This window comes from Solanum pennellii, chromosome 10 (assembly GCF_001406875.1).
Source record: "Solanum pennellii chromosome 10, SPENNV200".
NCBI lineage: Eukaryota > Viridiplantae > Streptophyta > Magnoliopsida > Solanales > Solanaceae > Solanum > Solanum pennellii.
In genome coordinates, this window is record NC_028646.1 from 3,604,934 (window position 1) to 3,627,014 (window position 22,081).

The 22,081-nt window shown below is 32.9% G+C and overlaps 3 protein-coding genes across 5 annotated transcripts; 1 reads left to right on the forward strand and 2 right to left on the reverse strand.

Moving 5' to 3' along the window:
* Nucleotides 1-2,002: 2,002 nt before the first annotated feature.
* LOC107032525 lies at nucleotides 2,003-4,197 on the reverse strand. Its single transcript, XM_015234128.2, has 2 exons — nucleotides 3,468-4,197; nucleotides 2,003-2,181 (listed from the first exon to the last, which is right to left on the reverse strand). The coding sequence occupies exons 1-2, from the start codon at nucleotides 4,005-4,007 to the stop codon at nucleotides 2,098-2,100; spliced, it is 624 nt and encodes a 207-aa protein (XP_015089614.1). The 5' UTR covers nucleotides 4,008-4,197; the 3' UTR covers nucleotides 2,003-2,097.
* A 3,830-nt stretch (nucleotides 4,198-8,027) lies between these two features.
* LOC107032022 (cytochrome P450 703A2) lies at nucleotides 8,028-10,672 on the forward strand. Its single transcript, XM_015233576.2, has 3 exons — nucleotides 8,028-8,327; nucleotides 8,717-9,429; nucleotides 9,853-10,672. Exons 1-3 carry the CDS (start codon nucleotides 8,057-8,059, stop codon nucleotides 10,531-10,533), a joined length of 1,665 nt encoding a protein of 554 aa, XP_015089062.1. The 5' UTR covers nucleotides 8,028-8,056; the 3' UTR covers nucleotides 10,534-10,672.
* LOC107032023 (protein-lysine N-methyltransferase EEF2KMT) lies at nucleotides 10,555-21,756 on the reverse strand. Of its 3 annotated transcripts, none has more exons than XM_027912542.1 (12): nucleotides 21,430-21,755; nucleotides 19,529-19,808; nucleotides 18,708-18,857; nucleotides 18,531-18,600; nucleotides 18,293-18,421; nucleotides 18,139-18,202; nucleotides 17,963-18,050; nucleotides 16,790-16,874; nucleotides 16,497-16,553; nucleotides 14,416-14,523; nucleotides 11,665-11,735; nucleotides 10,555-11,113 (listed from the first exon to the last, which is right to left on the reverse strand). In XM_027912542.1, exons 3-12 carry the CDS (start codon nucleotides 18,809-18,811, stop codon nucleotides 10,708-10,710), a joined length of 1,182 nt encoding a protein of 393 aa, XP_027768343.1. In that variant the 5' UTR covers nucleotides 18,812-18,857; nucleotides 19,529-19,808; nucleotides 21,430-21,755; the 3' UTR covers nucleotides 10,555-10,707. The 3 variants fall into 3 exon arrangements, with proteins under 3 accessions (XP_027768343.1, XP_015089063.1, XP_015089064.1); XM_015233578.2 differs by lacking the exon at nucleotides 19,529-19,808 and having other exon boundaries at nucleotides 10,587-10,832; nucleotides 10,944-11,113; nucleotides 21,430-21,756; XM_015233577.2 differs by lacking the exon at nucleotides 19,529-19,808.
* Between the last annotated feature and the right edge of the window lie 325 nt (nucleotides 21,757-22,081).

Below are 22,081 nucleotides of genomic sequence, written 5' to 3' on the forward strand. Positions count from 1 at the left end.
TATTTTTTAAAAAAAAAAAGAAAATTAAAAAATAATATGAAATCGCTGCCATGGCAGCGATTTCATATTATTTTTTAATTTTCTTTTTTTTAAAAAAAATAAGGTATATCGCTGCACTGGCAGCGATTTATAAAGATTTTTTTTTAAAAAAAAAATCGCTGCCAGTGCAGCGATATACCTTATTTTTTAAAAAAAAAAAGAAAATTAAAAAATAATATGAAATCGCTGCCATGGCAGCGATTTCATATTATTTTTTAATTTTCTTTTTTTTAAAAAAAATAAGGTATATCGCTGCACTGGCAGCGATTTATAAAGATTTTTTTTTAAAAAAAAAATCGCTGCCAGTGCAGCGATATACCTTATTTTTTAAAAAAAAAAAGAAAATTAAAAAATAATATGAAATCGCTGCCATGGCAGCGATTTCATATTATTTTTTAATTTTCTTTTTTTTAAAAAAAATAAGGTATATCGCTGCACTGGCAGCGATTTATAAAGATTTTTTTTTAAAAAAAAAATCGCTGCCAGTGCAGCGATATACCTTATTTTTTAAAAAAAAAAAGAAAATTAAAAAATAATATGAAATCGCTGCCATGGCAGCGATTTCATATTATTTTTTAATTTTCTTTTTTTTAAAAAAAATAAGGTATATCGCTGCACTGGCAGCGATTTATAAAGATTTTTTTTTAAAAAAAAAATCGCTGCCAGTGCAGCGATATACCTTATTTTTTAAAAAAAAAAAGAAAATTAAAAAATAATATGAAATCGCTGCCATGGCAGCGATTTCATATTATTTTTTAATTTTCTTTTTTTTAAAAAAAATAAGGTATATCGCTGCACTGGCAGCGATTTATAAAGATTTTTTTTTAAAAAAAAAATCGCTGCCAGTGCAGCGATATACCTTATTTTTTAAAAAAAAAAAGAAAATTAAAAAATAATATGAAATCGCTGCCATGGCAGCGATTTCATATTATTTTTTAATTTTCTTTTTTTTAAAAAAAATAAGGTATATCGCTGCACTGGCAGCGATTTATAAAGATTTTTTTTTAAAAAAAAAATCGCTGCCAGTGCAGCGATATACCTTATTTTTTAAAAAAAAAAAGAAAATTAAAAAATAATATGAAATCGCTGCCATGGCAGCGATTTCATATTATTTTTTAATTTTCTTTTTTTTAAAAAAAATAAGGTATATCGCTGCACTGGCAGCGATTTATAAAGATTTTTTTTTAAAAAAAAAATCGCTGCCAGTGCAGCGATATACCTTATTTTTTAAAAAAAAAAAGAAAATTAAAAAATAATATGAAATCGCTGCCATGGCAGCGATTTGTAAGAAGAAAAATTTTGAAATCGCTGCTTGGGCAGCGTTTTCATTTTTTTATCAAAAAAAAATTTTTTTTGCAAAATCGCTGCCTCAGCAGCGATTTTACTTTTTCAGGTGAAGTAAATCGCTGCACCGGCAACGATTTTACCGTTTTAGTTAATATAAAATTTTATATATCGTTTTGAAATTTTTGTTAATATTTTTTACCCTTTGAGTTTCGGACTCATATAATAATGGTCATAACAAATCACAATATTTATTATTATTTGTTGTTGCAACTTTACTAATTAATAACTCAAAGCTCAAACATCTTTCTAAATTCATATGCAATGATGTGTCAATGAATGTCATATCAATATCAAATTAAAAAAGAATTAGCTAAACATGTCATCCTTTATAAATTTAAAAACTCTATAAGTAAAATCTATCATGGTAAAGTTACGAGGAAGCAACTTTATTAGCAGAGTATTCACATCACATTTTAAAGTCAAATCGTTACGTAATATTTATTTTATAGAACACACAAATAATGTCGTTCCTATAAATTCATACTACTTCTAAAGAATTTCTAATATATATATATATATATATACATATTATCTTTGTTAATTAATATATAAGCGATGAATAAGTCAGCACTAAACCTATAAAGTAATTAATACTTTAAGTTGCGATTAATTAGAATTAAATATAATTTATGCTTTTATTATATTATACTAAATATATAACATAGTATATAACAAAGGAGTTCTACATATATTATTAGTAGATAAAGCATTTCATGTTTGAATTTTAATAATTTCTTTTTTTGATTTTTTGCTCTTCCAAGGTATGAGATTCTTGAAACCCTCGTACATGGAAGCCTGTATATTTTGAAACATGATAAGAACAAAAAAAAAAGAAATTTAATTAGAGAACATGAATAGTAATCCCTAACTAATTCAAAGTACCTAGAATTTTTTTAATCAATCGTAAATTCATAACTTAATATAATTAGCAAGAAATGTTTATTGTTTAGCTATAAAATTTTGTCGATCGATAAGGTTTAAAGTTAAGATTAGTAAACAAGATTGAATTAATAAAGCGACAACTTCAAGTAGTTGTGGACGGTGGCATTAGGAGGGTATTTTGGTAAGTTAAGCAAACAAATTTAAAATAAATTTTTTTATCTCATTTATTTGTTTGATAAACATTTAATTATTAAAAATTCCAATCTAAAGTTCTAAGTTGGTTCATTTTAACTTATAAACGCTGTTGATTTAATTTAAAAAATACTACTATCTTGTCATTAATATATATTTTACAATCCCAAAATATATTTTCTAAAAAAAAAAAACTACTATTCTTTTTCATCTGTGTACATAAATAGGTTTTTAAATTTGTATAGAATTAAATTAGTAGACACATATATTCTACAAAGCATAATTACTACAACAAAAATGATCTTTAACGGCAATTAATTAACGTCTAGTTTAATTGTCACTAAATATGTACTTTTAGCGACAATTAACCATCTTAATATATGCCCTTGAAGTCTTTACCGATAAAAGTTTTAAAAGTACTGATTAATGTGTATATTTATTGCCGTTTAAAAGTATTTTTGTAATAGTGTATACACGTAGAACACAAAATTACCATATAAAGTGAATGTGTCTATTTGTTCAATTTTAAATATCAGTTTATGCGCACCCAAAGTAAAAGGTCATGATTATCAGTTAACATCACGTTAAGGATAATGCTTACGTATTATACCTGACTTAAAAGTTACTCCTTTAACTTTATCAAACTCTTAAAAAAAAGGAATAATACATAAATATGTTATTTAACTTGGTTTCAAATCACAGGTATATCTTTCAATTTTGGGGTTACACAAGTAGACACTTAAATTTGTATAAAGTTGAAAAGATGAACACATATGGCATCCTACATATCAGTTTTTGTCCTACGTGTATCGTGCCACGTAAGATTCATGTGTCTTCTTATTCAAGTTTATACAAATTTAAGTGTCTACTTGTGCATACCCAAAATTGAAGGATTTAAATATGAAATGAGATAAGTGAAAGAATATATTTATATATTATGCCTACAAAAAACTCATTCTGAAAGACGGAAATATAAATAGAAAGCATACCCTAAAAACGAAACTTACCCAAATGTGAGGGTGAGAGAAGCCAGAGAAGTTACCATTTCTTTCAAGTCCAGTACCAGTTCCACAATCTGCTGAAATGACCAAATTACCCCTACCGACACCATTTTCTTTCCTAATACGTCGTTTAACAAACCACTGTTGCCACCAATAAGAACCTCGTCTACACACATTATTGTTAGTACTATCATCATTCTTATAAAGAACCAAAGTACCAAGTTGCCCTCTCTCATGAAGGACATTTAGTTTAGGGGAGGAGGGTATTTTGGTCATTTTATCCAAATAGTAAAACCTAGGAGGTGGCTCTAAGAATTTAGGTTGATCATTAAAAGAAATAATAATATCAGTACAATAAGGTCTAGGTTTACCAGGATGTAATTCCCACTTAAAAGGAACAGAAGCTAAACAAGTGTGAATGGGTGGTGTTAATACACCTGATGATGAAGAATATTGTTGATGATGAGATGAATATTTCAATTTCATGGATTGTGGTGTTAAAAATAGAGGAAGTTTTGTGGTGGAATTACTTTGTTCTATAGACATAATTGGATGATACTACTAATCTTATTTTTGTTTAAAGAGTGGACAATAGAAATAATTATTTGTATACACATATAGAAGATGAAAATGAAGGACAACTTTGGTGTACTATTGATGGTTTTGTTCACGGGGAAAAAAAGGACACCTTTACATCACTTCACTTAGAAAAAACACTTTTGAAGACAATGAGATCAGTGTGTTAAAAGGCGGGGACGAGGTGAAGTGTTTTATAATTTTACTATAAAGAAAAATTTAAATTGGTATATAATTGAGTAAATGAACACATTCGGCTTATATGACATTTTACATAATAATTTTATGTCCTGTGTGACATGATATGTGTATTATGTCATGTAGGACAAGTGTGTCTGCTTGTTTAATTTTATACAAGTTTAATTCTCTATTTTCGCACACTCAAAGTTAGAGGGCATAATTGTCTGTTGAAATCAAGTTAAGTGTCATGTTTATATATTATGTCTGATTTGTTTTTGAAATTTAGAACTTATGTTATTTTTTTAGTTTCATTTGTTTTAGTAATATACTAGTATTGTTGACTTGAGACTTTACATTGCAAGTCATTATTTCTATTATATAGAAGAGTGAAGTGGGAGGACGACCAAGGGCAAAAATGTAATTTCACGCTAACAAAAGTCTATGAAGAAAGACAATAAATAATTCTAGAATTATCTTACTATATATGAAGAGAATAATGATCAAGGGCAAAAATGTAATTTCACTCTAACAAAAATCTATCAAGATTGATAACAAAAAAATCAAATAGTTCTAGAAACATCTTAAGTTATTTTTATTACCATTAACTTATTTTGTTATTACTTCACTTTCTTTTTCTTTTCTTTTGTGAGTTATTGTGATATTCATTATGCTTAAAAAAAACCTACTTTTTATATACAAATATCATGAATTAATTATTTCAATCTTTATCTATATTCCTTGAACACAAAATGTATTAACTCATAAATAACACAATTCTCTATTTCTTTGCTGCATAGAATTTTTTAGAATTCAACTTTTAATTTAGGTTGTAAACGACACATTTATGTTGTATGACCATTTGAAAGAGATTATAAAGTAATATATTGAAGTTGTTTACTAAAGAAAAAAATAGTATAAAGTACAGAAGTTTTCTCATATCCGAGAAGTTTTCTCAATTAACAAAAATCTCAAATTTTTCGTTCCTCTCGAATAAATTCCTTGGTTGTCCAATATATTGCAAATGACATATTACTTCAGGGATGAGATGTATTCGAGAAGGGATAAATATGTATCCGAGAGAAAATAGATGTATCCAAGAGAAAATAGGAATGCATCCGCGAGAGGACTATAATATCTTAAGTTGTGAATTTATTTAATTTTTTCAACAATATATGTGAAATTATATTGAGCCTGTATTCTGGGCCTTAAAATATCTGATTTTTAAACTATACTTGATAGATTATCTTTTTATCAAATATTTTAATAAGTTATGACTTTTTATTTATAATATTAATCTTTTCGTTAAACATGCATTTTGTGATGTTCATACAAATCTTATGATTTTAGTTTTTATAATTAATTCAATTGAATTATATTAATTTAAAAAATATAAATCTATTATTTTTTCATAATATTAGTTAAAACATATGTTTATTAATTAGAATATTTTCAAGAGACAATGTACATCTGAAATGTTTAAATTAATAACATTTATAAAGGTTTTTATTCGTCAAATTTTAATTTTAAGATCTTATATAATCTTATGGTTGAAATTTTGCATTTAAACAATATAACTGTAATTACGATGTGATAAATAAACAGGTCAGTGTAATTACTATTTACTAAATTATGTAATTATTAGATTGATAATTATTCTTTTGATAATTGAATCAATTTTAATTACCACGTGACTTTTCAAATAGGCTATTAATAAAGTGTGAAAGGAATTGATGGGAAAAAAAGATAAGATATCTCATCACTAACATGTTGTTAAAGTATAATTAAGTATGTTTTGGCTAACCCACAACAAGCAAATCTTTATTAATTAGTTAATGATGGCATTTTTGTAGAGAGAGATCTTGCTTAAAGTAATCCATATGATCAAACAAAATCTTAGATTATTGTGTAAGATATTTATTAGTTGGACTACAATATATTTGAATAATATAGTTGGACTACAGTAATTCTTTTTTGTTTTAAGCGAAATTCATATAAAAAAAAACTTTAATTTCAATATGGAGATGTATTGAAAATACTTTAAATTTAATGTTGATTATTAGTTTTGTCTCTAAACTATGTTTTGAAAACATTTTTACATTGATACACTCTTAATCTTTCATGTAACATAACAAGTGGTCTCAATCTTTTATCAGAGCATGAAACTTTTAATAAAAAAGATTGAGAAAAGTGTTGAAAACACTCCTAAATTTAACGAGAATTTAAGAATGAATTTCACTGATATTATAAGATCCGTATTCTATTTAAATTCAGATAATCAAATTAATTAGTTCTTTTAAGACTTTCAATAATTAAAAATAAAACTAATATTTATCTCTTTTCACATTCGATTCAAATAAAATATTTTATTTTGAGCTTTTTTTATTTAATTTGTTGTTTGATTGATTATGGATTGCCTTGGATTCTATTTGCATAATGGACAAATTAGCTTGGATTTTTTTTCACCTACTCTACAAAAAGTGATGGGGCGTCCACCTACCATATGTCAACAACTTTGTCCATTTTTTGTACACACTACCATCACAATCAATCAAAAAAATTTGTTAGATTTACTTTTAATTTATTTATCTTACTTTTTATTTTATTTTATATAATATATAAATATATATTTTAATTTGACTTCGTTTAATATTACTATACTTTAACTTGCGAGTTGAGTGCGGTCCCAATTAAATTATGGTTGAAAATTAGGTCGTGATATGAAATTAGGGGTAGGGTTTCAATTCGAAATTGAGATTCGAGTCTCTGATCGAGGTTGGTATAAGATCTTTCGGGTTAGAATAGATAGAGAGTAATTGAGGGTGAGGAGTTGGGGTCTTAAGTTGGGGTCAGGATATGTGGGTCATGAGTTAGGTCCCGGGTTGAAGTCGAAAATTAGATCCCCAATGAGATCAAAGATTTATCAATCAAGATCCAGGATTGTAGTCGGATCTTGAGTTAGGATTCATTTTGGGGTGGTGAGGTTTAAGGAATGTTTTTAAAAAAATAATTCTTTTTTTATATGGGGAAGTCAAATTTTTCTAAAAAAATAAATCAATTTGAAAGTCAATCAAATATAAAATATTAAAAATATTTTTCTTAAGGGATTTCAAATACACAAATACATATATAAGTCTATATATAAAATAGAATTATATAAGAAAGTACCCCCTATAAGAGAGTATAATATGTTAGGTTGTGGAGCCTGATTAATATTTGATATACTGTCATATATTAATGTTCATTCTCCATTTATTCTCTGTAACTGTTCATATTCTGAATTACTCTCTGTAACTGTTCATACTCTGAATTATTAATATATATCCCACGGCCGTAGAAATTTACCCACAGGGTATTACCACGAACTATTGATTTCTCTCTTTCTCTCTCTAGATCTCTCATCTCTCTCTCGAAAGTTCTTATCTTCTTTATTCATCAAGTGTGTGTGTGGATTCGATCCTAACATAATACGTTACATCAATTTATTTTTTCTTGATTTCATCCATTTCACTATTTCTAATTCAGCTCAATCTTTCCATTTTACTCTGGTGCTACTTGCTAGCCTATAATATTGTTGTCTAGAGCATTCATTAATGTAAATTGCATTAAATTATTTCCATAAACAAAAAAAACAACTTGTTCATAAATTAATTCAAACTTATTGTGCAAATTGAGGAAGCAAAAAAGTGTGAGTTCAAGATTAATACTTGTAGTTGAAACATATCAAGATGATGGGCTTCCTAATCGCCTAAAAAAAGATTATAAATTAGAATTAAACAACATATTTCCTTATTAAGGCTTTGTAAACTTCTTTTCTTTCTTTTTTTGACAAATAATTAAAAATGATTGACTTGACTAGTTTTGTTATTGTCCTTCTTTGCACATACCTTCTTAATTTGATCAATTATAGTATATTCCTTTTTGGCGCATATCTTATTTCCAAGCTACTTCATTTTTCATTTATCGATAAGTCGAAACGAGAAATCAATCGACTCCCTCCTGGTCCAAAACAATGGCCTATTGTAGGCAACCTTTTTCAATTAGGGCAATTACCTCATCGAGACATGGCGTCTTTCTGCGAAAAATATGGGCCATTAGTCTATCTCCGACTAGGTAAAAATAAGATTCACAAATGACCATATTTTCGTCCTTGTAATTAATAAATAGTCATTGTTTTCGAGTTTCAAATTCATAAAGGAAAATTTCAAGTATACTTGGCTTATAGATGTTGCAACTCGATGAACAAATAATATTTTACAAAAATATTATTAAAAAGTGATAATTGAACGTTGTTTCTCATATATAGTTCAACGTTGATAAGCAAAAGGCTTATACGGATTCGGTCAAACTCAGTAAATTTTACTTAAGTATTTTATCCATCATCATACATGTACACATATCAAATATAAAGACCGAGTTATTAGCACTTGAATACACCGTTCTAACATTTTGAACCCATAAAGTTGATATCCTGACTCCGGCTTTTTGTTTTCTCTTAAAAGGTAATGTTGATGCTATCACCACAAATGATCCAGAAATCATAAGAGAAATACTTGTACAACAAGATGATGTTTTTGCATCTAGGCCAAGAACTCTTGCTGCCATTCATCTAGCTTATGGTTGTGGGGATGTAGCATTAGCTCCTTTAGGTCCAAAATGGAAAAGAATGAGAAGAATATGTATGGAACATTTATTGACAACAAAAAGACTTGAATCATTTGCAAAACATAGGGCAGATGAAGCCCAAAGTTTAGTTAAAGATATTTGGACCAAAGCCCAAAAAGGACAAATAGTGAATTTGAGGGAAGTTTTAGGTGGATTTTCAATGAATAATGTGACTAGAATGTTGTTAGGTAAACAATATTTTGGGGCAGAATCAGCAGGTCCACAAGAAGCAATGGAATTTATGCATGTAACACATGAGTTATTTTGGTTACTTGGTGTGATATATTTAGGTGATTATTTACCTTTTTGGAGGTGGATTGATCCTTATGGATGTGAGAAGAAAATGAGGGATGTTGAAAAAAGGATTGATGATTTTCATATGAGAATAATTGAAGAACATAGAAAGAAGAAAGGTAATAAAAATAATAATAATATTGATGATGATGAAATGGACTTTGTGGATGTTTTATTATCTCTACCAGGAGAAGATGAAGGAGATGGCAATGGAAAACAACATATGGATGATGTAGAGATTAAAGCTCTAATTCAGGTCTAATTTTTTATTTTTTTTTGATATACCAACTTTCTACCTATTTAATATATCAATGCATTTATATCTCAAACTACTTATATATATATATCCAATATATATGTATTTGGTAAGCAACAACTACCACCCATGGATTTCTAAGCACAGAGGTTGTAGTGGAGTGATAACTAGAGATCTGGATACAGAGTCGTCTTTGTTTGGGAGCAATGTGGACTTTTTGGTGCAAACCCGAATTTTGTTGGACTCTAATGGGGTATCGGACACCAGTCGAGAAAAAATAGAGGAGATTTCTAAGCTTGATTTATATTTAAAACATAGAGTCTAAGTTTACATGTATGTTTGCTACATTAATAGTATCAAATAGAGCTACAAGTGTTTTTTTTTTTTTTGCTGACTTATTTCTTTTCTTTGATTAAATTATAGGATATGATAGCTGCAGCCACAGACACTTCTGCTGTGACCAACGAATGGGCAATGGCTGAGGTGATCAGACATCCACATGTCCTCAAAAAGATCCAAGAAGAACTCGATATAGTAGTCGGGTCGGGTCGGATGGTAACCGAATCCGACTTGATCAATCTCAAGTACCTCCGTTGTGTAGTACGTGAAACATTCCGAATGCACCCCGCGGGTCCATTCCTAATACCACATGAATCAATTCGAGATACTAAGATCAACGGCTATTACATCCCAGCCAAGACACGCGTGTTCATCAACACGCATGGTCTTGGCCGGAACACAAAGATTTGGGACAACATAGATGAGTTTAGGCCAGAGAGACATTTGCCACCAAATGGTGATGAAAAAAACATGATCTTGACTAGTAGTATTAGTAGTAGTAATAGAGTTGAGATTAGTCATGGTCCAGATTTCAAGATTTTGCCATTTAGTGCTGGAAAAAGGAAGTGTCCTGGTGCACCATTGGGTGTGAAATTGGTGCTTATGGCATTGGCTAGGTTGTTTCATTGCTATGATTGGAGTCCACCAAATGGAGTAAAGCATCAAGATATTGACACAAATGAAGTTTATGGAATGACTATGCCTAAAGCTAAGCCATTGATGGCTATTGCTAAACCTAGACTACCTCCTCACTTGTACCAATAATCAGAGGGATTTCGTAACGAATCAAATAAAGAGAAATTTCTATTTGTACCTCGTAAAAAAAAAAAAAAAACTTTCGCCTCTTGTAATAGTATACTTCAACATTTTTCTCACCTGTGGCAACAAGCCAGAGATTTCCAAACAGCAGACTTAAGTCTGTCTGGTTACATAGTAGTCTTATTTGTGCAAATATGAAATTTTAAACATCCTTACGTTAGACCGCTGGTATGACTTTACATAAGGAAGCAAGTCAAGTGGCTTCATTGTTTCAGTGATGTCGGATACAAGTAACTTCTCTTTTTCTGCCAACGAAAGGAAATAATTGAATGTGTCGATAGTGCGAATTACCGAGGCAATATATGCAACAGGCGACAAATGCTCAGCATGAGGATCACCATATATATCAAGCTCACCTGCTGAACTAGTTTCTTCACTCTCAAAACATCTCCGGTCAGGTGGATAGGAGTCCTTGCAGCCATTATTTAAATGACTTACGTTGAGATCTTCCCGCTTCAAAAGAATCGCGAGGACTCGAACAAGGTGAGGGAGGCACAGTGGATCATATATCACATCTGCACCCAAACTTTAAAGAGGAAAGTCAAAAGCCGGTCCTAATGAAGGCAACATAATACTTAGGCTTGAAACTCAATCGAGGATATTTAAAAAAATTATTTAACACCACAACCCTTTAGGGACGATACTCAAATTTACTATAAAAAATGACAGCCCGATGTACTAAGCTCTCTCTATGCGAGAGGTCTGGGGAAGGACTGGACCATAAAGGTCTATTATATGGCAGCCTTACTCTGCATTTCTACAAGAGGTTGTGTTTCCATAGTTCGAACCCATGACCTCTTAGTCAGTCACATGACAACAACTTTTTACCAGTTACATCAAAGCTCCCCATCAATACTCAAATTTACTATAATAGATCAAATACTGCAGCATCGGTGATTTAGTCTCTTTACTTGAATGGCCTATAAAATTCATCTGTTTTTGATTTATTGTTCTCCACAAGATTTCTAACGGTTAAAACTGCAAGTCCATTCCTAAAAGATTAAAGTATTACAGTGAAGGAAAGTAGTACCTGTGGTACTAAAAATAACAAAAGCAAACTTAAGAGGAACTACTCACACTATATCTGGCATGAATTCACGTAGCTCATTTTCTGCGGCAGACTCCCATGGCAAATACAAGCACTGCAACTGAATCCAAAAAGATATGTCTTAACTGCAACTTATGCCAACTCTACGAGACACTTTAGATACATATTGTATTTTTGAAAAGATAAAGTACTTCATTGGTAAAAACAGTATCAAGAAGGTACCAAAAAGTTTATAAGTGCTTAAACAACTACATTTCAGACACATAAATGGCTCAAATTGTGAAACTCACTAACATCATGTTTATGCTAATGACCTCTGCTGCATTAAAAGGAACTCCGGTTTCCAATGACTAACTTTAAACGAAAAATTTGTTGGCCTCAAAAAACATGGCATATACCGAAAAAACAATCCCTAATAGAATTAAGCAATAGATATAAATACGAAAACTGGATGTCCTCATCTTGCAGTGACTCGGTTTTCAGGAACCACAATAAGATGTTGGAAATTTTACTTTCACCTTCCAAGTAACTCGTACCACTTTCAGATACATCATTTAAGCATCCTACAATGGCAGTCAATTGCATTCACTGTGAATGGAAGCCAGCCGTCAAAGATCAAAAACTAGAAGAAAGTTATCATGGACTACACTAGCAGCAACAGGAATCAATCATGGAGGCAATCATCATAGGTTCTGAAAAAAATAAAATAGTCCATCGACTTTCTTTTTATTTTAGAAGGTTTAAATTCAACAAGTATCTTGAGACAATTTCTTTCATGTGCTGTGTGTTGGGAAATAATAATCACACAAAAATAATATCCACCTTAATACTCGAGACGAGCAATACGAAAACACTATAGTGGGAAATTAAACACACTTGATAGTCTTGAAAGACTGCAACAAACTCAAAAGAAAGAACCTTCTTTTATTTTAGCCACCTCACTATAACACAACTCACACTCTCTATTTTTCTTCACAGGATATTTTATATCATTGTCTGTGAACTGCTCTTAACTCTCTCTGTATTTCTCTTTGAAATGATATATCAAAGAAAGAAATGGAAGGCTAATGTAAAAGCTACTGTCCCTTTCAACCAATCAGATTTGCTTATTTGCAACTTGTTTGGCAACCAAAAAAGTAGGCGCCCAGAATGTCTCTTTCTACAATCATTACTCTCTTTTCAAAAAACTTTTCTTGTATTTTTATGTGAACCCCAAACCGTGTTTGCTTTGACAATAAGAACACCACACGGTGTTCTCTCTAACAATAAGAACAAATTCTTCATCCAACCCAACTATTATAAAAATGTTCTTATAGATAATTACTCCATCTAGGAAGTCTACAATTACACCGTATATAGTTAGAAAATGCTACACTTGACCTTCATTGGTTGTGTGAGGGTTTCCAAAGGGGTTTATAATGTCTAGGCTACTCCATCCATTGCCTTAAGGTTTTGGGTTGGATGCTCAGATTCCTTCACATGGTATCAGAGCTAAAACTTTATGAGCCCATTTACACAACCTCCTTCTCTCTTCGTGTTTTATCACTCTAGGTGGTGTGAAAGTCGGCAAAGGGTTTTACATGGTATCAGAGCCAAACTTTGTCAAACTTTTTCACAACCTCATCTCTATCTTTTGTCACTCTAGGCTTCTCTCTCTAACCAATCCATGGGGTTGCTTTGGCTACTCTATCTCTCTCGCAATTCACATCGAGCCACCGGCGTTACTCCAGGTCCACTCATTAGCATATTGAGCCTAATCTATCTTCCTCTACCCCAAGATCACTTCTGTTGGGCCTCCTCCCTCTCTACTTATAAAGAAAAATAAATTAAAAATCAAATGCATGTGTAAACCCTTGAAGGAGGTTACACATGCCATGAAGTGTTAGAGACTGCTATAGTTGTCTATCATTGGTTGTGTAAAGATTTCTAAAGAATTTATATTTCCTACACCACTCCATCGATTGCCTTAAGGTTTAGGTTAGATGCTCAACTTTAGCCACAAATATATTTGTAACTATGATGGAAATAAAGAAAACCAGTAACAGTCAGTATTTTGAGTTCAGAGTTCATAAACTTCCTCGCCACACTCTGGATTTCTTTGTTCTTAGCCTTCCTCTTTTTTTTGTATATATACTTTGTGCGGCATGCAGTAGTGGATAAGCAGAATAATAATTAAGATTTTCATCCCCTATAACATCGATTCAACTTAAATGGTAAATGATTCCCAAAACTATTTGGACTCCCATGATTGGATATCAACCGTTTGCTTGGCAAAATATCCAAAGGTGCAATATAATGGTCAACGAAGGTGGAATGAAGACCATGGGAGATTAGAGTAGGTACGAGTCTAGTTAATCCTTAGTGGGTGGAGACGTGGAGTTACATAGTATCTGTATTGGTGGGAGCCTGCAGCGCAAACCATCGTTATAAAATTTTATTGTTAAAAAATTCTTTGAGAAACCAAATCCATGCCTTGGACTGTTGAAGAAATTGAGTTTGTAGCAGTATAGAACATCTACACGCATAAATTACGCCTAACTGTAAAATTAATATAATTTTACTGTTCAATAATCAGGTCGGCAGGTGATTCCTCAACACTTCATTTGGTTATAGATAATAAAGCAAGTAGACAACTCTCTACCAGTTCTACCCAAGCAGGCTTGATGAAGCCTATGATTGTCAAACTAGCCAACCTTCATTCATACAGAATAGAATGGAAAGAAGTTAAGAATAGTAAGATCAAAAAATACACACAAATAAGCAAAATTATGACCACTAACCGTGTTGTTTCTTTGTGTATGTCCTAATATATCAGTGCCCAGCTGATTTAACTCCAAGTTGAGCTTCATGTTTGCTAAAGTTGACAAGTCACCATCTGTAAGTATTACCTGCATCATCATATGGAGAAGACTCTAAATTAATCATTACCCTTTTGGTAATTCCAAGTTGAGCTTCATGTTTTTGCTTTGATTTTCTTGAACCGAGAGTCTTTCAGAAACAACATCTCTACCCCGTAGAGGTAGTGATAAGGCATGCTTACACTCTACCCTTCCCAGACCCCATTTTTTAGAATTTCACTGGGTATATGTTGATGTAACATAGAACCAAAATGTTGAAAGTTAATCCAATTACGAGACTTGTTGCATCATCAAAATTGAGATGCAACAATACTAGATTTTAGAGCAATTTCTGACAAAAATAAGTGAACGATTTAATAATCTGATCATTGCCTCATAAGTAATTTTAATTAATAACGATTTATGCTACATATCAGCATAAATAGGTATTCAATCAACTACTACTTCCTTTATCTAAGGAAATGGGGAGATCGATTATCATGTAACACATCATATTGATGTGGTCTTGTGCGACAAAAAGGTACTACCAAAACTTAAAGGTAAGTTCTACAAAGCGGTGGTTAGACCGACGTTGTTGTATGGGGTGGAGTGTTGGGCAATCAAGAACTCCTATATTTAAAATGCAAGTTGCCGAATGAGGATGCTGAGATGGATGTGTCGGCATACCAAATATATAAGATTAAGAATGATGATTTTTGGAACAAGGTGGAAGTGACCTCCGTGATGGACAGGAGGAGGAGGGAGGCGAGGTTGAGATGATTTGAACATGTAAAGAAGAGAGCAAATGTCCTAATGTGGAGGTGTGAGAGGTTGAATATGGTGGGAAGGAAAAGAGGTAGGGATAGGTAAAAGAAGTATTGGGAGAAGTGACTAGACAAGACATGCTTACCGAGGACATAAACTTAAATAAAGAGTATTCGGAGGTCGCAAATTAGGGTAGAATAACGTTAGTATGTAATTGAGCGTTGTCTTACTTTTCAATGGGAGTACGCTTAATGGTAGTCTAGAGCGTCATGTAAGTTGTACTATTAGCCTTACTCATGGAATTTCTTTGTCTTTGATATATTATCATATGACGTTATTATTCCTTTTCTATATGTTTTGTGTTGTTTCCTATATAGTTGCCACGCTTACTTCATTGTTGTATTTCCTCGCTCATGACTATTCTTATTTGATGACTTGAGCCGAAGGTCTTTCGAAAATAGTCTGCCTACCTCCAAAAGATAGGGGTAAGGTCTTATGTACACTCTACCCTCCTTAGACCTCACTTGTGGGACAAATTAGACTCTACCCTCCCTAGATCCCCACTTGTGGGACTATACTAATATGTTGTTGTATTATTCATAAGAACAGTAGTATGTTCAACAATAGGAATACTATTAACCGAGGCTTCTAAAATGTTTGTTGTTTCAGTAATTAAAACAAGGACGGCCATTATGTCTATCCTAGGATGTAAATACCGTCTAATAAACTACTAGACTAAGCAAAAAGTGCCACAACTTGGAATGCATTAGTTCATATTTTATGATGGCAAAACTATGTTATGGAAAAATAAGACGAAATGTTCATGATTGTAAGAGAGCTTCTCTTTCACTTTTAGCAATTGGGTGACAAGAGCATGGATTGCTTATTCCAAATTGTAGTTGAGGAAATTGATAGGTCACATCTAGTCATTATTAATTACATGCTTCACGACCTAAAGAAAACCATATGTTCAGTCAATCACCCCAACCACTTTCAATAGAAGACGAGGAGGCATATTGAATATAGAAGATGAAGCCAATTGTAGCCTCAAATACAATTAGTGGAAGAGAAAAATGATTCCCGAAATTGTTCCGTGAGGACCCTCCTTCAGGAACATACAAAATTATGATCCCATCTACAAACGGAAACACACACATAGTGAAGCTCAAAATGAGCAAGAAATAAACGTGTGATGCATTTGAGAAAAAGACAAGAGGCAGAATTTGCAGAAAAAAGACGGAATGAAAAAGGAAACTTGCCTTGGAGCAATTTGTCTGAGCTAGACAGACACCAACCAATCCAACACCCGAACCAACCTGCTTTGTTAATAGATTAAATACAAGAAATAGCAAACTCTGTTATTATACTAATCAAGCTGACTACACCCATAAAAGAGCATTGCCAACCGACAAACAAAAAAGGACACTCGACCTAGGAAAAAACCACAAAGATGTAACAAGATTAGACATTTCAATTTTCCCTAAGAAACATTGTAGTGGAACAATTTGATAAACTAAGACAAACAGATGAATACTTCTACAAGCTGTCTCACCTCAAGACAAGATTTGTCCAAGAACACTTCTGGAAAAGAAAGTATGAACTCTGAAAGGAACAAACCTGATGGCCAGATTGAGCACCTGCTTCAACCAAGAAATACAGAGGACAAACTGGATCAGCCGTTACACTGGGAATAGAATGTCAGCAGCAAATTATAAAACAACAAAGAAGCAAATCTGTCACAATATCAGGCAGTTATTGTAAAGCCTCGAAAGTACAATCAATTATTTCAGGCTAATTAAATGCCTAACGATGTTATTAAAGTGACTTTGACAACAAAGAAGCAAATCTTTCACAATATCAGCCAGTTATTGTAAAGCCTCGAAAATACAATCAATTATTTCTGGCTAATCAAATGCCTAACGATGTGATTAAAGTGACTCTGAGGAGTATTCGCGCCCACATGAGAATGGTGGGGTCATTGGAATGTGTGACATATAACTCCCAGGCATCCTCGTGTTGTCCCTTATGTCACGAGCGGTGAGCCTGGGAGTAAGGGAATGAAGATGGGAAGATGGGGTTGGGAAGTATATCATTGCCCATCACGAGCCCCTGCGTGAGAAGTCCTGGGCACTCAAACTCTTTCTCACAGTTAGCTCATGCCACGAGCAAGGGACCCGTAGCCCTGGCCAGACCTCTCTCCTATAAGCACTTTTAACTTTCCAAATAGGCTACAGGTAGCTATCAACGTAAAGCGTAAGCATACAGAATTGAAAGTTGAAGTCCATCGTAGAAGACCACGATACAAACCCCATCAAAGGGAAAACAAAAAATATAAAACGTAAGTGACTTCTTTCAATTGAGCTTGCTTTGGTGGACGGAGTTATTCTATACATGTGGGAGGTAGCAGGTACCAAGTGGATTAGTCGAAGTGAGTGAGAATTGACCCGGACACCACCTTAACAAAAAAAGCAAGGAAGAGCTTAGACATATAGATTGTCAACCAGCTTGCTACTTTGCATACTAAGTTACCCCAGAAAGCTTGTTAGTCATTCCCAGCTGCAATAAGAGAATCTCTATAAGAAAAGTTATAAAGCACCCAAAGATTTAAAATTTCTGAAACGTTCTCATGGAAGTATCTTTCAACCAAATTCAAAAACCTAGGGCTGCATATCCTTGAATAAAGTCAACTCCCTTCAAAAAGAAAATGAAATGGGACAGTACATACCCTGTATCACCTTCAAGCATGTTGAGTGAACATTGCAACGTGACTTCCAATTTCCTAAATATTTGACAACTTGAGGGTTGTGAACAATCTGTGTACACCAAAAATTAGATACTCAATGTTGCTAAAAGTAGCTAAACATCATTCTATAAAAAGGAACGAAAAGAAAAACTCCTCACCCTTGGGAAATAGAAACGAAAATCTTCTTAACATTCTTGTGCTTCCTTTTGCCAATTCATCATCCTTCCAAAAAAAGAAGGCCAATTTCACAATGGTTACATGGTGATGCTAAAATCCTAATCATTATTGATAGCAACTTTTAAAAATATTTACCTTCACAGAAGCCAGACAATAAATATACTTTTCATACAATTCATCCAAAACAACGTCCCCATTTGACTCGATTTCAACAATGAGTTTCTTTAAGAATCTTTTCAAATAAGGCAAATTACACTTCACATCCTGCAGCATTAAAAAGCTCATTGAAAATCAAACAATACTACCCCAAGAGATAATTCTATTCAGGAAAGGAAATCTTTTAACAAGACAGTTAAAGGTTTAATGAACTTACTGATTTCTTGATACATACGTTCCATATGAAACTTTGCACTCTTTCCGTAATGGAACCACCTCCAAAATCCCTAGTGTAATTCACATATTATTCAGTCAAACGAAACAATTAAGAGTGCAATTGCAATTACACTATATTTGGTGTTAGTTAACTTGAGCAGGGGTTGAAACTAGTAACCTGGCAAATGAGACAACAAAATCAGGGGGTTCACAGGCGAGGAAAGCAGAGACTAAATACAAGCAAGGAGTAGAAGATTCATGTAGCTCTCCTTCTTTCTCCATCACTACTCTGTTATTTCTTACGATGCACGGTGTGTCTCTGAGAAACCTAATCGATAAAAAAATTAATTGAAGTGACAAAACTAACATGTTTCTGGAAAAATAATCAAAATAACAACCAAAAAAAAAAGGAAGGGCCCAGTAATGATGATCAATTCTTTAAACTGATGTATCGGCAAAGAGTTAATGAAGTGCTGCATATAGCGAATTTTGTCGTTGCTGGCAGCTACTATTTATAAATCGTTTCTTTCAATCACGGATTAAGGAAAATGAAATTAACCTTAAAATCAATCAATGGACTTGCCATTTGTATTTTCTCTCTCTTATTTACCAAGCAATACGCATAAATCTTACTAGAAAATTTCCAATAATGCTTTACTAATGAGCAGAAGAAAATGCTGAAATTAACATCAAAAAGTTCAAGACGCTAGTTGCTGAAGTAGACTCCCAGATGAAAAATCTGCCTGCTACAGCATTGGTGAATATACAGATCATTTTCTCTTGTGTATATGCTTTTGTTCCTCATATTATAATTTTTTTATTATTGTTATAGGTACTTCATTGAAAATGAAAGTAACATAAAGTTATAAAGGTATATACAGAGAGAGCAGAACACACAGCTGTAAGTGTAAAGATCCCAATAAATCTATCATGGCATCTATATCATTTGCAATAGCTGCGTCACACCCAAAAGAAAGTAGTAAAGTGATGCATCTGTACTTAATGCTAATTACAGATTCTGTTTTGCTTTCAAAAGCGCGTGCATTGCTTTCTCATCTGATACTGATGTCTATGATTTTCTACCCAAGGTTGTAGCTGAACAAGGTAGCAAACTTGCTGACTGTTTCAATCGCATAAATAAACGTGAAGCAATCCAGAAGGTCCACGAAGATTTCGACAAACAGGGCGTCATCGCTTCCATCCTTTGAAGCAAGCATGAAAACACTACTTCCTTTCCACCATCAAATCTAACTGCTTGGTGATCATCTCCAACACCAAACTGGAATTGAAATTTTAAGATGGTTAAGTATGGGGTCAAGTGTTGGCATGTCAAGAACACACATGTTCAGAAGATGAAGATAGCATAGATGAGGATGCTCAGATGGATGTGTGGGAATCCTAGGAGAGATGTGATTAGGACAAAGTTGTACACGACAAGACAGGAGTGGCTTCCGTGGTGTACAAGATGAGGGGAAGTGAGGTTGATATGGTTCGAACATGTGAAGATAAGGTGCACAAATGCGTCAATAAGGAGGTAGGAGAGGTTGGCTGTGGCAAGAGTTTGGGGAGGTAGAGGTAGGCCAAAAAGAACTTTAGGAGGTGATTAACACTTGACATGGCACAACTCCAGCTTATTGAGGAATAAGCCTAGATAGAAAAAAGTGGAGGTCATTAATTAGGATTGAAGGTTAGAGGTAGCCGATCATTTTTACCCTTTATGTGGGAGAGGTAGATGGATATAGTCTCCTCCTCTTCCCCTCATAGGTAATAGTGCAATACTATTTAGTAGTCGCGGAGTCTCGTATTGCTCGGATGGTAAGCACCCCTCATCCAACCCTAAGGTTGTGAGTTCGAGTCACCAAGGGAGCAAAAAAGGTAGGAACTCCTAGGGAGGGATAAAAAAAGAGAAGAAAAGTACTACTATTTGTTGTTACATTTGTTTTGTACTTTGCCATTTTGTTGTCTTTCTTGTGTAGTTTTGCTATACTTCTTAAAAAACAGTCACTCTACTACACAAAAGGTAGAGCTAAGGTCTGCATACATCCTATTTTTCCCAGACACTAGTATATTGTTGTTTACATATTAAAAGGTGAATTGGTAATCTAATATCCTCATGTCACCATATGCAAATCCAACTTCGAAACAACGCAATATGGAGGTGTAACTAATAGGATGGTATATGCACAATCAACATCCCGAACTTGAATTTATTCAACAATGGAGCAACATCACCTATGTTTGCCCAATGTGAGAGCTCCAACAAAAGAATCCCTATGTTATGCTTCTTAACATAAAAATGAATTAGAGTATTTGACAAAATTAAGTGGAAAGAGATGAAAAGTGTATTTCTAAAACAAAACTCAATGTTAGGTATGAACTATCAGTGTTTGACATGATATTGTAGACAGTATTTATGAATGATAGGAACACGGTATTGGGATAACAACGATCTATAGAAGTGAAGTCTATGGAAGGCCTTAGGCTATTTAAAATTTTGGCATATTCAAGGTGATCCCGGGATGAACTCAGGTATCAATGGGAATTTTTTGTAGTATCGGAAATATTGCTCAGGTCTGAGTGAGTAATTTCCAAGTGAGGATAGATGGGGAAATTGATGCTCCAGTTTAACTTCAAACTCAATGTCTGAAGTTTCATATGGCTGAAGACTGAAGTTTAGACACATATGGCTGAAGTTCAGTCTGTTAAGCTATGTACTTGTGATAAAAAATTACCTAATACCTACAATTTTTTAACTGTGAATCAAGTAACTAAGACGAGCTATGGATCTGGTAGTAACTTCAAAGCGCATAAACTTCAAATCATGATTCCATCTCTTATTACAAGCTTAAATCAGTCATAACATGCTTTAAATTTAAAAAAAAAATCCGCTAAACAGGAACCTGAACTCAGGAAGTGACCTCGACCGATAGAAACCCCCCGGAAATAGCAAAAAGGAGCTGCTGGACCTTGTGTTTAGTCGATGGCGTTAGCAAGTTAAACGTTGGGATTCTGTTGGTGAAGAAATGATGATTTTGGACTGTTTTAATGTACCGTTGCCATGATTTTTAATTTTAACGGTGCATTGAGGTGCTAGCCGTATTTCATGGAGTTAGACGGTGGTTTTACAGCAGCGATGGTGGGCGGAGGTGGCGGACGGCGGTTGGGCTGACAGTCCTTTTTATACCTACCAAAATGCTAGGTTTTTAAATTGTTTACTTCTTATACTCAGAGAAAATAACAGAAATGGTCCTAAGATAGTTCAAAATAAAGCTTTAAGTATTAATTACTGAACAAATTTTTATTTTTAAAGTATGTCAAACTTAATAATATTAGTCCCCATCATTTATTTAGCAATTTATATATTCGATAAATTTGATGAAAACAATTAAACAATAGAGAAGAAAATTTAATTATAAATATCAAGATAGTCTCGTCAATATTGAATTTATCCAAGTTAGGTTTTTAAAATGTTTTTATACTTGTACTTAGAGAAAATAACAAAAATGCTCCCCTTATGTTTCAAAGTAATTAAAAATAGTGCCTTAAATATGT

Excerpts from the sequence above, each read along its gene's own strand:
- LOC107032022 (XM_015233576.2), top strand. The coding sequence starts at position 8,057 with ATGATTGACTTGACTAGTTTTGTTATTGTCCTTCTTTGCACATACCTT. Across the intron at positions 8,328-8,716 it reads ATTAGTCTATCTCCGACTAG|GTAATGTTGATGCTATCACC; the intron begins GTAAAAATAAGA and ends TTCTCTTAAAAG. Across the intron at positions 9,430-9,852 it reads AGATTAAAGCTCTAATTCAG|GATATGATAGCTGCAGCCAC; the intron begins GTCTAATTTTTT and ends ATTAAATTATAG.
- LOC107032525 (XM_015234128.2), bottom strand. The coding sequence starts at position 4,007 with ATGTCTATAGAACAAAGTAATTCCACCACAAAACTTCCTCTATTTTTA. Across the intron at positions 2,182-3,467 it reads TCTCTCACCCTCACATTTGG|GCTTCCATGTACGAGGGTTT; the intron begins GTAAGTTTCGTT and ends CAAAATATACAG.
- LOC107032023 (XM_015233577.2), bottom strand. The coding sequence starts at position 18,811 with ATGGAGAAAGAAGGAGAGCTACATGAATCTTCTACTCCTTGCTTGTAT. Across the intron at positions 18,601-18,707 it reads TTTGTTGTCTCATTTGCCAG|GGATTTTGGAGGTGGTTCCA; the intron begins GTTACTAGTTTC and ends GAATTACACTAG. Across the intron at positions 18,051-18,138 it reads TTCGTTTCTATTTCCCAAGG|ATTGTTCACAACCCTCAAGT; the intron begins GTGAGGAGTTTT and ends TGGTGTACACAG.